This window comes from Melozone crissalis, unplaced genomic scaffold, assembly GCF_028551555.1.
Source record: "Melozone crissalis strain CALT ecotype California unplaced genomic scaffold, PUWL_Pcris_2 ptg000016l_1, whole genome shotgun sequence".
Taxonomy (NCBI): Eukaryota; Metazoa; Chordata; class Aves; order Passeriformes; family Passerellidae; genus Melozone; species Melozone crissalis.
This window is the reverse complement of record NW_026535794.1, coordinates 46,455,359-46,472,098: the sequence shown is the minus strand read 5'-3', so window position 1 is coordinate 46,472,098 and position 16,740 is coordinate 46,455,359. Positions and strand designations below refer to the sequence as shown.

Here is a 16,740-nt window from a genome sequence, read left to right as displayed (position 1 = left end):
AATAATACAGAATATGCACACTGCTAGAGTGTTAGTAAGTGTTTCTGAATGGTAAATTATCTAGGGTACTCACTAGCAGGAAAGCAGAGATGCATCAATTCTTACACACATGAATGCAATTGTACATCCAAAATTCATATATGCAAACTAGGACCATTTAAAAGATAGCTTAAGGAAAACCCTTTAAAAAAGCTTTTCCTTTTCAAATCCATTTGCACTACACCCTACAAAATACATGCCCACAAATATATGCTAAAACTATGATAAATATAAAAAAATTACATGTATAATATTAGGGTATACACAACTCTTAACCAATGCTAGCATAGAAATTCCTGAATATTTTAAGTTACTATTTGGGAAGTTAAATATTAACTCCCATGAATTTTGCTTCCAGGCTATTTTTAAAAAATCACTGCCATGTTCAGTACAACATTTTCTCAATCATTAGAGTAGTCCCATGAATTCTGCTCCAAATTTTAATTTGCAAATTGCCAACCCTGGCAATATTTAAGGCCAGGGTGGGTGGGGCCTTGAGCAGCCTGGTCTAGTTGGAGGTGTCCCTGCTCATGGCAAAGGGGATTGGGACTAGATGATCTTTAAGGTTCATTCCAACACCTTAACATTCTATGATTCTGTAATTACTGATAATTTCCATTTAAAAAAAAAACAAAACCACAAACCAAAAACTGATCCTTAAAAGTGTGTATATAACTTCTGTATAACTTCTTGTTATTTCTGCCACAAATTTGTTAACTTGATTTGCTAACACAGAGAAGACAATCAGTAAGAAGACTTCCAGCACACAGGCAAATAAAAAAAGTAAAACCATGTTGGAGTCAGCAGGGGACAAAGAACAAGAGCAGCATTTCAGTCCAGTAAGCAGAGAGTGACAAGATTACCAAATAAACTCAATTTTTGAATTTCTGATGATAACTTAATAGTGAAAAATTTGGAAACATTAGGTAGCAGAGTATTTCTGCTTTCATTTCTCATTACTCAAAAAGAGACATGAAAACCTCAAATGCAAACATCTAATTACAGGAGAAATTACTCCCATCTTAATTAAACATAAGTCAAGGAATAGCATAAATACATTTTGGCAGTCTTTCAGATCTGAAGATAGACAGACTCAGGAAAAGCTAAAGAAAACAAAGTTGTGTTCAGGGATGAGAATGATTTAAAGGCTCTTACACCTGAAGAAGTTGGAGATTGAGGATAAATGTTTCACAGACTTTTTTACTCTTTCAGAACATGCAGAAAATCCTGGCACAGCCAGAAGATGAAAGTCAACTACCTCAGATGATCAGAGAGTAACTAAATCAAGATGAATTTGCTGAAAATTCATCAAAGACAATGATGACCAAGCCTAAAACTAGAAGTAACACATTGTATGTGAAAAACTGGTCTCACATTTCTAGCTGTTTAGTCTGCTGAGGATAATGACAACAGGACTTCAGTTAAGCAATTTTCAGGCAAAAAAGATCCAGAAAATCCAAGAAACATAAGTGCTTTACAATTTCCCAAGAGCATCTCAACTCCAAAAGTCCTCTTGCTTTAGTTCAAAGAAAGATTCTGCTGAACCCCTAAAAAATTCAGTCTTTGACTCCATGAACTAAAAGTTTTAGTAGATCAATACCTGCTACTAATTTCATATTTAGTGAGAGTAATCTAACTCCTCTATAATAGTACATGAAATAAAGTGGAAAATCTAAATATAAGCTATATAATCAAATGTATGCTCTTTTTTTTAAATGAAGACACTTCAATGAAGTTTGACAGATCTGCAAGGTAACAAGAAGATCAGAATAAAAACTTCAGCAAAAGGTTGCATTTCAGAATAATTCAATTAGCAAAATAAAATTGCATTCTACTAAATTACAATAAAATTTAAAAGCTTGCTTCTGAGGAAGAGTCAAATAAATATCCAAGCTCTGTTTGGATTAAAATGAAATTCTTCACTTCATTTGATCAAACTCCCAAAAGAGCAACCAAATGCAAACTAAAGATTACACAAAATCATTTAATACAACTTAATATATTAACATATATTAAAGCACAAGAAATTAAAGCTAGGCTACCCACTGTTTTATTTTGCACTCTATTGCACTGTTCCAACTGTGATTATATGCTACAGCTTCTGCTGGCATTTAATATCTTCTTGTTTTACTATTTCTTCTTCTCCTTCAGTAGTTTCTGTCTGTACCATTGTAGGTCACTCTTGACTTTTATTTCCCATGTGTGAAGAATACTGAAAACATACATTAAAGAGGAGCAATAACACAGACACTGCATATACTGAAAATTCTTTCTCATAAATGTCTGAACTGTCAGCAGTTTTTCCATTTCCTTACCTACAATTTATGGGCAACAAACACCTCTGGTGTGATTACACAGAGCTGAGACAAATAAATGTTTCCTTAAAAGCAAAAAGTAAATCCAGAATTATTCTCCAGATTTGCTCTTCAAAGCTGTTCCTTGCTTAAATTTCTGAAGAGAAGATACTCCCTTTCTGAAATAATGAAGTATATATTTGTGATGAGTAACTGAATCCATAAATAGAAAAGCTCTTCAAAACATTTGCTATAATTTTTAACAATATTAAGTATGCACTGTTTTGGTTAACCTCATACCAACAGGCACTTAAATGTACATTGCTGTACCATCAAATGAGATGCTGTGTTTAAAACAAGGTGAAAAGACCAGCCTGGTCTGGATATCCACAAACAACTTTCTGCCTTGCCAAACTGACAAAACAGGGGCCATTTCTTAGGAATGAAATGCTCAGCAAGCTGAGGGAGCCCTGCTCTTGGTCCCTGTCCAGGAGACAGCTCTCAGCCTGGCTCAAGAAGAAGTGTTTTAAATTGAGCTTTATCAGGCCTGCTCTGTTGGGAGAAGACAACTATGAGCTCGACTCCAAGTGTGGGAATCAAAACAAAGCACACATAAAGAATGAAAAAGAGCCAGCATTTCAGTTCTCAGTGATGAGGCATTACCTCCTGCTATGAAATCCCAAGTGCTACCAAGACTCCTGACATCCTGAAATTCAGTACTTCAATCTCATTACATTTCATTACTATTCTGTTTAAGATCTCAGAAATAAAATACAAAATAAAAAAATCAAGCAAAACACAATTACATGAAATAATTCCAAGTCTATTCAGATGAGTCAGAAAAGGCTGTCAGATGCAGTGCAAAGCCAGAGAAAACCAGGAGAAGAGTTGTAGTTCATTTGCTGTTTTCCCTCCACAGAGTCAGCACCATGCCCAACATTGTGTTCCTGAAACCCACAGAAAATGAGAAGGGTTTATCTCTAAATGTCTCTACAAAAAAAAAACTTAACTAAGAAAGGGTGCTACTTATCTGTATGGCAACTGTCAATTACATCAGTAATTTTGTCAATTACAATTGACAATCATCAATTACAACATAATTTTGTTGGTTATGTTCTCCATTATTTGAATTAAACAGACCACCCCCTACTGCTGTGCAAAAAGGGGAGATCATTTAAGGCAAAACTTGAAGTTTTAAAGTTGCTTCTGTTTCATTTTATTTAAGAAAAGATTATTTTCCAGCTATTTGAATGAATTTTCATACAGTAAAATATGGAAAAGAATTGTATAAATTTAATTTAGGAAGAACAGCATCTATAAAAAGACTAACCTTGCCAATTCTGTTTTGAGGACTCAGCTGACCACGTATAAAAACCTCCATAAAAGCAATTTACAGGTACACAGAAAAAATACTAACATTTACAGACAGATTTTTCCAATGAATCTGCCTACCAATTCAGCAAGGTAACCATAGCAACTAAATGTTTTAGCTTAAACATCTTAAATGCACAGACAACAATTTGAATAATAATGCCATCAGTTAAGGCATTATACTTTTATCAAAGAAATGTGTCAAAAGAAAAATAACAATTAAAATGTTCTCTAAAAATCAAAAAAAGCTGCTAGACTATTTCACATGTACTTAACAGTTTAAAAAATGGGTCACAATTACTTTATTACTTTTCATAAGCAAAATGCTTTCTGCTACGCATTAAAAGTATGGTCAATATTTTTGCCCTTTGAACAAAACTCATTACCAGTGGTAAATTGCCATGTGAGCCAACACTGCTCTGTTTACAATTTTTATTGCAAGAAAGGAATATGAGATGGTGCAGTAACTACAAAAAAAAAAAAAAAATCAAAGCAAGTCCACAGGAGATGATTGCTCTGGACATAACAGAAATGTGAAAAACTGTGTGCAGGAATGAAACACTGGTTCCTGTAATACCCACCTTCACAGACCACTAATAATGATGTAACTCCTGGCTGCCATTTGACCAGTAATGAGGCACTGCAGATGAACATTACTCTGATTAGTTTTTATTTCCATTAAGGTTGTGAGATATCAAGGAAAACATAAAATGATAAATGGGCCAAAGAGAGGAACACAGATGACTAGAATAGATTTGTCAGTATACACTATAAACAGGCTGAAAGTTACAACAAAACAGTTTGTGGATGCTACAAGCAGAAAATAAGTTGTATCCATACATATTGAGCCATTATTGCTAGCTGGTAATTTTCATGAAGAATTAAGGGCTAGAAGATGAAGTAAATGTATTTCAAATGGAACTTTTTCTATGAAAGAAGGTTATGGAAAGACTTACAGTGCCTACATTACTGGTCAAATTTTCCTCTAAGCCACACAGGAATGGAGCAAGTTAACATAAATAAAGCTTTTTTTTTTCCAAATACTTTCCCACTATGTCAATTTATAGAAAACTCAGGTATAACTTTGGGGAAGGAATAGGAAACAGATTTGCAGAGAGCCATTTTTCTGAAAAAGGGCAAGGAAGGTGATACTTCTGACATTTGATCTTGAATTTCTGTAAACTTTTCAGAAGAAATATTAGTCACCATTGAAGGCACAAGAAAAAGGTGACCAGAATCAAATAGTTTTCCCTATGATACACCAAAACCAGATAAAGGCCTGACTGTACAAAGGTGAGTGAGACACTCATAGAATTCTAACCCTCTAGGTCTGAAAGTAGGCCAATCAGAAAAAAATACATGTCTTCCCCAAAAGGTGCAAGGATTAAGTTACTCTTAGCGCCTTTCCATTTTTATATTTCAAAATAAGATGTAGTGGAACTTCAGTGGATAGCAGAAATCTAGTCACACAGCTCACTGAAAGCCTGATCCACTTGGCTCTCTACCTTTTTCCAAACCCAGGAAAAACATCTTGCACAAAGAAGATTAAATCTGCTCTGTGCCTGTGAACTGTGAGGAAATAAAGGGCCATGTGTGCTGGGATACAAATTCTGGCAGTACAGCCCAAAGACCTAAATGCTGCTCTATACTGACAGAAAACACAGATTTTCATATCGCAATGATTGTGACCACGCTAACATGACATAATCTTGTCTTAACCTTCTGGACACACTTAAAAAAAAATGAATTGGACAAAAGATGTTCAACAGGTAATTGACTCAAAAATGGGGAATAAAGGACTCAGGATCAGACAAGTTCTGGAAGGGCAAATTTCTATTTCTGTTAGTGTCTAATGCAAAACAATCTAGTCACACAGTTCACTGAATGACCATGGATTTGAAATTGACCATGGATTTGAAATTCTCCATTTTATAATGCCCCCTCAGATTTCCCTTCTACAGGAGTCTGGCATATGAATTACCAAACAACTGACAAAAAAGGGAAGTAAAATCCATAAAGAATCAAAGTGCTTTACTAATTTATCATTAGAGGCACAAATCTCTGAAGTCTTGGAACTGAAAAGAATTTCAGGAAAACAAAGCTGTACTGGTAGTGTTTCTGGTCTGGTTTCATAAGCCAGGAAAATCTCTTTATGGAAATAAGTGTGCTCAAAATCAGGAGACATGAAATAATACCCCTTGCCAAAGTGAAGGTATCATCACCACCAATGTTATCATCCTGAAATCCTATTAGCAATTAAAGATCTTTAGCTTCTTAAAGAGATGTCTTTATCCTCCACTATAAGGACTAACTCCTTAGAAATCTGGACCCTCCACTCCAAAAGGAAAGGTTCTGTAAATGATGAAGGTGAATGAAGGTCTCCCTCTCAATAAAGCCCATTCTCCTGGCAAGAGCTTTTGAAAAGAGGTGGGGAAGAAGGTTTGAGGAATAGCCTAGGAAGAGTGTTTACTGTGACCAGGGTGTTCAATAAGGCAGGATAATGTGGATTCAGATGAAATGTCAACAGCAGGAATCCAAAGATAAAGGGGACAAAAGAAACAGGAGGAAGGATTCATGGGTTTTACCACTCCTGGAGAAGTACTGGCATGACTACCGTAAGGAATGAAGAAATGTGTGCAAGGATGTTTTGAGGATAACTAGTCGAATTATTCAGGAAGAGAAGCCAAAGTTGTAGCATTTCAGATCTGTAATTTGGCTCCTGTCAAAATGCTAATGTGAAGCTTCCTGATTATTATGTCAGTGTGTGCAAAGAGTTTCTAAGAGACTGAAATACTTGGCCACTATTAGCTCAGATCCAGCCTCCCTCCAGTGGACTGTTTTCAGCTGTGGCTTGCAGTTCATGGGCTGTTCAGAGTTGTATGGCCAAAATAGTCTTCTTCAGAAAATAAACCACAACATGCTGTGTTATCTAGTCTCTTGCAACTTGAAAGAAAAAAAATTACCAAAAAAAGGGACTTTATTTGTCTTAATCTCTCAAGCATGAAATCCATCGACTATCAGATATTGGACTTCACAGAGCAGAGCCTGGTAATCTGCTATTCTTATTTCAATTGGGGGGGGGGGAGAAGTTATTTTTCCCCCTCTACAACCAAATGTTTAAAAGCCTTGCCAAAAGAAGCAGAGTGAGACTGTTTAAAAAGAACCACAGCAACAAAAATAGGGCTGAGTGGAGGGTGAGTAAAAAGGAAAATCCAAACCACCTGCTGATTCTTGGTAGCATCTGTCACTGTACAAGAAGTGGGAGAACATGTAGGTAATGCTTGCCAAAGCACTTCAGCTGGAAGCAGCATGGCATCATTCACTGATCTGGTTGTATCAGCTAGCACAGACCCTATGAATATCAATCACAAACTGAACAAAATTTTGGGAAACCTTCACAGAAACCTGTACAGTACTCAACTGTCCTTTGCAGCAATGTTTTAAGGTTTTGTAGGAGTTGATACAAATGGTCTTCCTGAAATGAAAAGCAGAAGCAGCTCTTATTCATGTCACTAAGATGTTCAAGCACAAAAGGTCACCTGCACATTTGCCCCTCATGTAGGTAGGGAATATGACAGTGTGCTGAGGTGACATCTTTGGGGGGAAGATGAGGGGGTGTTGTGGAGGCAAAAGTTCCTTCTTATCATAAGATAAGCCTGCTTACTGGGGAGGGACATGATGGAATGATGGAGACATGATCAGAGATTGTGCATTTCCTCTCACAGCATTTCTCAGGTAAGAGACTAAATACAAAAGATAAATCCTTCCTAGCAGAGGGTGGATATTGAGCAAGAGATAATAATCCCATAAACCAAGGGTGATTTCAAGGTTACTGAAAAGCTCCTCAGTCACGTCTTTTGGTCTCGATGAGTAAAAATTTATGGCTGATTCAACCTTTTTAAAGGGATATAAGTGATTGGGTACCAGCATGGATACAGACCAGAAATACCAGTCATTGCTTCCTACAACCTGTATAGAGACAATGGACAAAAGAAATAACAGTGGAGACAGAAACTCTAATGGAGCTCCAGCCTCAAACAGGGGGAATCAGTGAGTTGGTGCAGACCCTAAAATATCACAACGGTCATAATGAAATCTGGTGACAAAGGAATTGGGGGAAAAAAGCTCAGAACATTTTGTTTATTTTGTGATGCTGCAGACATGCTCCATTTTTCCTTCAGCTATTGCAAATGTTGCCTCCTTACTGCCAGAACAGGCAGCACAATCAAAAAACATGTATCTCAAGCACCTCTCTGTGTATGAAGAATCAAAGCATCAGGCAGGATATCTAAAGCTTTTCTCTTTGTTATGAATAGATCTAGAGAGAGACACAGACTTCTCCTTGGATGATCGTGGAAATTTGGCTTCTTGAGTCTGGGACTTGGGAAAAGGATCAAAGACAAATGTTTAATATTTTCTTGGAAGCAACTTTCTCAATCTGTACTTGAAGTCTCAATACACAGAACACTCAGAGGGAATAAAAACATCGCCGAGACACGACAGGAAGCGGATACTTTCATCTCAGAGAGTATAAAGCCAAAACTTTTGTTCTGAATTCTGAAGTATGGAATCTACATTGTCCCAGCAAAATGAAAACTGGAGCTTATAAGAAAAAAAAGGATGTTTAAATAACTTGAAAACATTTTTAAAATAACAGACTATCAAACAGAGTAGAGTGTGAAGTGAAGGTTGAGATGAATCTTCAATAAAAAGCAGTTAAACATAAAGAACTATGTTCCAGACACAGGTAGAACTGAATGCTAGGTAACAGGCTGTACTCCATTGCTTACAAAATGCCCACAAGTTAGCAAACAAGTTTTGCACAACTATACATGCAAAATATGCAGAAAAGCACTTGATGATGATACAGGATGCTAATGTGCAAATGCAGAATTCATTTGTTCACCTGTAATTTATGACTTTTGATTTCTTCAAAACTTAATCCCACACCAGTCACCTACAGTTCTTAAAGTGGTGAACAGAAGAACTTCAGGGGTAATAATTTTAATATACACACATACACAGGGATATTATTATGCGATTATATATTATTCAAACATGTATCTATAAAGGACCACGTTCAGCTTAACATTTCTGAACAAAATGTCTCCTTTTCAAAGTGCTACCATAATTCCCAAAAACTGTATTCTCATACCTTTGCATAAGCAGTTGTCTTGATAAACCACTGTTTGAGGTATTTCTGCTCCACTTTTGCTCCTGAACGCCAAGAGCAACCATTGTCATCCACCTGCTCATTAGCTAGAACAGTCTGATCCACTGGATCCCAGTTAACCAAGGCCTAAAAAAAAGTTGCAGGAAGAAGAAACACTTTCAGCAGCTACTTAAAAACCAGTTTTACTTTACAGATGCCAAATGAATTATCCAGAGGCACACCTTGAAAGTTTGTCTGAGTCTTCTATATTTTTAAAACATCAATTTGAATCAGCAACATGGACTCAGCTGGAAAAGTTTTGAACATTCATCTCCTCAGAATTCAAAAGACCCAAAAATGCAGTTGGCAAGATTTGTCTAGACTGATCATGCTAGCAGGATAGGCTGGTACTTGACTGCTTGGCTGTAATATATAATAAGTGTTCCAACTTGACTACACTTCAAATAAAATAGTCTGATGCTTAAAAGTTCTTCACTACTAATCCAAAAGTGTTGAGTTAGACTGAAGGGGATGAGTAGACAAGGATGTCCAACTCAAGAGGACAGAATCTCAAGGAAATATTACAGTGGTCAACTATATTTTAAGTGTAAGAGTTGATATTATTTGTATGTAACTCCTGTCAACTGCACAAATTACTTTTGGAATTCTTTCCTTATCAATATAAATGCCTTAAGTGAAAATCTGTAAAGTGTAATTAATGTTGGTGTTCAACTCCACAAGCCTTGTATTTTGAGCTTTTGAGTCAACTGAAATACAAGACATAACATACTGGAAAAGAAGCAAAAATCAAACTCAGCCTCCCTAGTGCTGAACAATTTAACTGGTCGCTTATCAAAAAGGATCTAGGATCACAAAAGAATCCTATCCAAAAGTGGCATAAAATGCTATACATTGACTAGAAAAAATGAACAGAAAGAAAAAAATATAATCAGAGCAATAGAGTAATCTATTATATTGAATGTTATTTAGTATTTAAGCTAAATTAGTCTAACTGAAAAACAGCAGCTATCGTTCCATAGGGATCTAATACATTAAACATTAAAAAAAAATATTTGAATTACTTCTTTGGGTATGGGGAGGTCTTGTATCTCTATCAAAAATTAGTAACTGCACTCACATTGTACTTTATATTTTATCTATCACTGATCACCTTCTGACCAGTTTCCAAACACCCAATATTGCTTCATTTTAAATATGCTACATGTTTTTACAAATAGTAAATACCACAACCACTTTACAAATCTTACAATGAGGAGAGCTAAAAGAAAGACACAGGGATCCTCTTGCTTCGAAATACTGCTCACAACTGTGTGAGCACAAAGTCTGGCTACACTGAGTTATAAAAAATTTATTATCATTAAATGAAAGAATGTTATTCATTGATAAATTGAAACTTGCCTTGAAACGAAGCTTCTTTGAATTCAGACTTGAATTTAAACTTTTTACTTTCAACCTTTTATCTGTTACCAACCAATAATACCCCACCAGATTTTAAAAAGGCTTATGAAAATTCATTGTGAAATAAAAAGAAATCAATATATTCCACTATTACAAATGTATTTTCCAGAAAATAAAGCTTCTTCAGTAATAAGGCATTATGAATATGGCTCTAAAGTAATCTAAAAGTAAGAATTTATAAAGTTCTGAAAAAATGCCACACAAAGTTACACCTAAAGAGTTAAATCAGACAATACTGAGAAGTAATAAAATTCCAGTTGCATAAAATGGTATTAGCATAAGCTTGTATTAAACTGGCTGTGACTCTAAGTTGAGAAAAAATACCATTTCTATTTTGATGATAACATACCAAACTTATGGTGGAAATTTTGGTAGGTAACTGAAATGATTACATAACTATTTAGCATAACAAATTCTCCTATTACAACTCATGAGGCTATATTTAAATAAATCCTGCAAAACATAAAGCAAATATGCATTTAAGAAATGGTTAGTGGAAAGGTCTTTGTATTTTTTAAGTTACATTCCTTCCATCTCACACAGACTTTTGACAGTATCTAGAACCTGGCTAATAAATGAAATCTTTAGTTCCTGTTTGTACCTCACAAAGGCAACTTCTTGACAATGACAGCCTCTGAAACTATGACCCCAGGAAGCTGCTCAAAGTCACCTACACAAAGAAAGCAGAGAGCAGGAGTGTTCAGAGCACACCAATTATCTTGCTCTCCTCACTATGCCAATGCAGACATGTGCTTTTAAGGCAGGATTCATCTTGTCTAACTTCAGCTCTCCTAAGTGTGAGTATCTATCTCCAGGCTTGCTGTCTCTGTGTCCACTGTGGATTACAGGTATCTGATCACAGTAGCAGAGTCAGGGCAGGTATTAACCTCAGTGAGGCACTCACACCTGGCCAGGCCAATAACCTCCACAGCACATTGACTAGGTGAGTACTGCAGGAAAAAGGGATGGCTTTGCTGCAATGAATAAAGGTGCCCTCTCTGGATGCTGCAGCATTCAGACAGACATTGTTAATCCTCCATAATTGCAGCTCCTGGACATCCTGAGCCTGTGTCTCCCTGCCAGGGTAATTTCTGGTCAGACATGCACACTGCTGGAACAGAGCATTAACTAGGCTAACACCTTACTCTTATTGTCACAGTAAGGCTATGAATTATCTCTTGTACCCAAAATGAAACTGTAATACAGGAGACTTCAGGCTGTGTTTAATACATACTGCAATACACTGACAACATGAGACAAATATATGCTTTAAGTATATATGACTGTTCAAAGAGACCCAGGGTTATGGGCTCTCTCTGCCATCTGTTTCCTGCCAAAAAGCAACTGGTTCATATCCACCAGAGATCACATCCCCTACAGATTGACAGATGCTGATTTAAGTCCTCAAACTGATCCTTGACTAGAAAGTAGATGGAAGTTAGAAGTAGATTCAATCACTGGTATCCAAACACCTCCAGGATCCCACAGTACTCAGAGTCAGAATGCAAAATTTATTTTGTATATCATCCCTGCTTTAAATGAAGCAGCAAACTTTTACTTTCCAGATTCATCTGAGTTCACTTGTCAAACAACAAATTCACAGATAAAAACAGGTTTGTTATAACAAAGCTGGGGGGTTACTTTTTTTTAATACAAGGAAAAAATAATTACAGAAGGGAAAAAAAAACCAACCCCCAATCTAGCAAGCTACTGTATATTAACCACTGAGAGATTTCACTGGTTGTCATTTAAGATCTCTGAATACAAATGCAAATAGGAGAAATAGCTCAGTAACACCCTGCTATCCTAAATGCTACCTTTCACCATCAATCTCTTTTTCCAGGTTCACAGAATAATTCGAGTACGTCCTTAATTATATCCTATGGGGTTTCCTGGTTTCTACCGAATACAAATGAAATATCAAAGCATATTTAGAAAATCTTAGTTTCCATTTTAAGTTAGAAACATTCAGTAAATTGCTGCTTTGTTAAAGTGCAGCTGTTCAGGTATTTTGGAACTGCATTGCCTAGGCTATACAGAGAGTTCTCTGGACTGCTCATTCAACATCTTTGTTTCATCTCATGTTTCAGAAATAACTGAAACCTTCACTTTTTAGATACAGCCTGACACATATTAGGTACAAAATATTATAATTTCTTAATGTAATGGTAACTGATGAACAGCTGTGATAGTCTTATGACACCTAATACTTTTTTAATATTTTGAAGATCACAAATAGTGTTCTGGAATAGGATGGTTATGCACCTGATCTCCAATTATCCTATCCAAAACCATAAGTTCTGAGACAGTATCACAGTAATGTTAGACAGGTAAATAATCTTACTGCTGAACAGACTCCTAATGACCACCATGTCATGTACTTCCATGAGGGACAATAAAATCTAGAAAACAGTAAAGCCAGGAAATAAAAAACTAAAGGCTATATTCTGATCCTGCACTTCAGTGCAAATCTCTGACAATAAACACTTCTGACTTGACTTGCTACAAAGGCCATGCATGTTAGTTAGCTAGTTATAAACTGCTACATAGAAAATTCTGTTATATGTAAAATTAATTCCATTTTAGAATGATTTAAAACTAACAGAGCACAATCACTTTATGACTGTGAACGGACAATGCAGAAATGTGCCACTGACATGAGTGATCTAAATTAGTGTAGCAGCAAAATGTTGAAGGTCAAAGTTTGTACCTACCTCTTTTTGATACACTATCCCAGCTTCAAAAAGCTTAAGAAAGAGATATTGTGTCCATTTGTAGTACTCTGGTAAGCAAGTGGTTACCTCCTGTAGAAAAGAAATAAAAATTTCTGAAACTATTCTCAGAATTTTCCTACACTGTTTTAACTTCAACAATTAACCCAGGAGTGTATAATGTATTCCACAGATTAAACATTTATGCATGTATTCATGTACAAACCTATTTACTTGTATAATGCTTACAATGAATGACAGTCACAATGAGTGATAGTCACCAGAGAACATTGGCTTTGTGTGGGTTTAATGCAGAAGGTAAAGTTTCCCTGTTAATGTGCGATATAAAACTCTGTAAGATTAAAGCTGATATATATAAGAACAGAAGATGAATGGAAGTGATCACAGCAGCCTGATCAAGGAAACAGCAAAATTAAAAAAAAAAAAAAAAAAAAAAAAGCAGACTTCTCTCAAAGAGCCTTCCTAGCCAGGCTGCCTTTCCCACTGTTGCTCAGCAATGGGAAGCAGGAGCAGAGGCTGTGGATGCTCAGAGGCAGCAGGGAGCTGGCTGATGTGAGGCAGGCAGAGCGAGGAGCTTCCAGCTGAAACCGTGGGTGCAGGAGGAGAGAGAGAGAGAGAGAGAGAGAGAGAGAGAGAGCAGCGCTGAGGAGCTGCTGGCACACGGACCGTGCGGGGCACACAGCTTGGAGTGCAGGGTAAGGCTCGGGAAGGGCAGCTCACACCCAAAGCTCAAACAAGCAACTGCTCCAAAAGACAAGGCAGCTCAAGTTACGAGGATGCTCTAGGTTAAAGTATGGAAAAAATGAGTCATAGAAGTCACAAATGAGGAGGATGGTTATGAAGGAAATAAAGACAGATAAAAATAAAAGACAACATAAGCAGGAGGAATGGGAGTTACGAGAACAGCAAGCTGCAATATAATGGATAGCTTTTTTAAAACTCAAAAACATTTGCTAAGTTTTTAGTGAACTCTGATAATTAAAAAATAAGCTGTTTACCAACTGCTTATGAAGCTCCATATTTTAAATGTTTGTTCTTAAAAAACTCTAACTTTAAATAAGCATTAATATGCAAAGACAACAAATGGATTCCATCATTACAGACTCCCTGTTTTCTCAACACAAACACAGGTTCCACAGGTGCAATGGGAACCCACATATCTGCTTGAAGTGGAAGATGGCTTCTACACCGAACTTTAAATTAATATGAATCTCTTGATTTTAAAGTTACTGACAAAAAGTAAGCCACTGATACAATTTATTCCATTTGGAGTAGTTATCAAGCATCAGAAATAGCTCTAAATGTGAAATGTCTTTCATGTGGGCTTTCCCATCAACCCAGCTTCCCACTACACACAGCTCTTGCAATATCATCTGCTACTCAAATGACATCTGAAATGCTCTAGCAAAAAATTTTTATTCTTTTTCTACAACTTTATATTCTAGTTGCTTTGAACTTTATATGCCAGTGCTGAAACATAGCTTTTAACAATTAATATGACCTTTGAATAAATGTGCCTCAGAAGTGTGTATAAGAGGTTTTCAAGATCAAAAAGAGACATTTAATGGCAAGTTTTCAGCTCAGCATGTGAAGACCTAGTAATGAAAAACAGTCGCTTGATTAAAACCCTTTGCTCTGCACTGAAAAAAACCCCACTTGATAAAAATCTGATTTCCATCTCTTCAACTAAGCACATTTAATAGTTTTTTTCCCCCCCTGCTTCTTCACACAGTGACAACAGTTCTCATGCCAGTGTGATGCCACTACAGGCAACAGTTTCATCACTGAGTATCAGACACACAAAAGAAGAGACACAATCCCTTTCAGTACATTATAAGATTACGTGAGCAACAGGCAAATAGGTAGGATAACAAAAGTGAGCTGTCAAATAAAAATAGAAAAGAGAATGAAGATTGGTCCTTTTGGCCCTGAAAGGCAGATATGTGTCAACTGAAACCAAAAAATTACATTTCCCAATCTAAACAAGCATGTTACAAGCTTGAGCTACAAGATACAAGCTAATTGCTGCAAACAGAATCCCATGTACACGATCTCTCACAAGGAGTAAAGAGACATTTCTTTGAAAGAAATGTAGCAGACTGTATCAGTGAAAAAGAAATCTGCTGTGTGGTCACTGAGACGCAAAAAGATTAATCAACTTTAGAATTTAACTATAACCATGAATGTTTGTAGTAACATTTCAAGGTAATGAAGAAAGAGAAATTACATTACTAACAAGTAAAATGAGGTGCTGAAGACAAGCCAGCAAACTCCTGTCAATCTTGAAATGTGTTTTGGTGGTTTTTTTCCTATCATTTAGCACAGTAAGATTTACTGTTATAAATAATTTTGTGTGTATTCCAGTTACTGACCTTGATTAAATGAATGATGCCTGGTAAAAAGTTTCCATTAGGCTGCCATCATGCTTAAATTAAGGTGAATGTTAACATTTCTATTTATACTCTGTAAGCATGACAAAGATCCACAGAACACTGACAGAACTATCTTAACTCAGAAATACACAAAAGAGTTTCTAAAAGGGTTTGAAAAGTAGCATGCTGGAGCCATTCCAGCCTGCCAAAAACTGTACATTTCTGCTTCTCATTTGCGATCTGAGCACGGGCATTACAGCACACATATAGAATCCTGTATCATAAAGCAGTACAGTGAATATATAGAACAGGATATTACCATATTTTCCACAAAAACAAAATACCTACTTAAAATCCAAACTCTTCTAAAAATATATAAGATGCTGCTCAGCATGTGCCCTTCAGTGCTCTGTGAGAGATGCAGTGATCACCCATCACCTCAGCATTTCAGTATTATGAAGTGCCAGGGAAAGCCTCTCCCTCTTCCCCCTATCCATTTTGCCTTTTACTTTTGTCATATTTAAACAGACACTCTCACCAAAATGCATCTTTATCTTTGGTTACTGCTACTGTTCCTTATTTCTACAGGAATGACACTCATTCATTAATAGAATTCATTACAAGAATTTAAATTAATCACCTGTACAGGTGGTTTGCTTTTAAAAGAGCAGATACTGGCAAGGCATAAGAAAGACCCCTATCCTTACCAAAAACTACCTTGCTTAATCCATTTATTGCAGCACAGTAATTTGTTCCAAACAAATACCATACCAGAGGGGACGGTAACTTTTTTATTTTTGCAAAGAAATTCTCAGTTACAGACTAAATGGTAGTATTACAATCTGGATTTGATATCACTGCAACGTGGGAAGCAAAGGGTCCATGAAAAGGTCAAAAAGCTATTCGCTATTATGAAATCTGCTTTAAAGAGTACCTTTCAACTACCAATAAAAATAAGGGTAACCAATAGTAAAAAATCCTGCATTAAAAAAAAAGCCAACAAAAAACAACAGCTAAATCTAGATGAAAGATTTTGATGTTTAATAAAAAGAAAAGTAATTTTCAAATGCTTTGTTTTGAAATTCATTATTTGTTCTAAACCTTCTCCCTTCTAACAATGTTCTATTATGAGTCTCTGACCTTATAATTCATTTTTGCTTGTATTTTTAAGAATAAGGTTACAACTTCAAACTACTTCCATGGCTATATTTTAAAAAATAAAAGTAATATTTATAGGCTGCATGAAAAGATTTATTTTTTCCTAAGATCCACCAGGCTTTATGAATAACATATAACTAGAC

General features: G+C 36.1%; 1 protein-coding gene across 1 annotated transcript in view; it reads right to left on the bottom strand.

The window, feature by feature from the left end:
- The window catches only part of LARS2 (leucyl-tRNA synthetase 2, mitochondrial), an 84,297-nt gene that overhangs the window by 47,136 nt on the left and 20,421 nt on the right, over positions 1-16,740 (bottom strand). Inside the window, exons 6-7 of the mRNA XM_054274150.1 lie at positions 13,050-13,139; positions 8,860-9,003 (exon numbers count right to left, since the gene is read on the bottom strand). Coding sequence (XP_054130125.1) covers positions 8,860-9,003; positions 13,050-13,139 — 234 coding nt within the window. The remainder of the gene's footprint in view (positions 1-8,859; positions 9,004-13,049; positions 13,140-16,740) is intronic.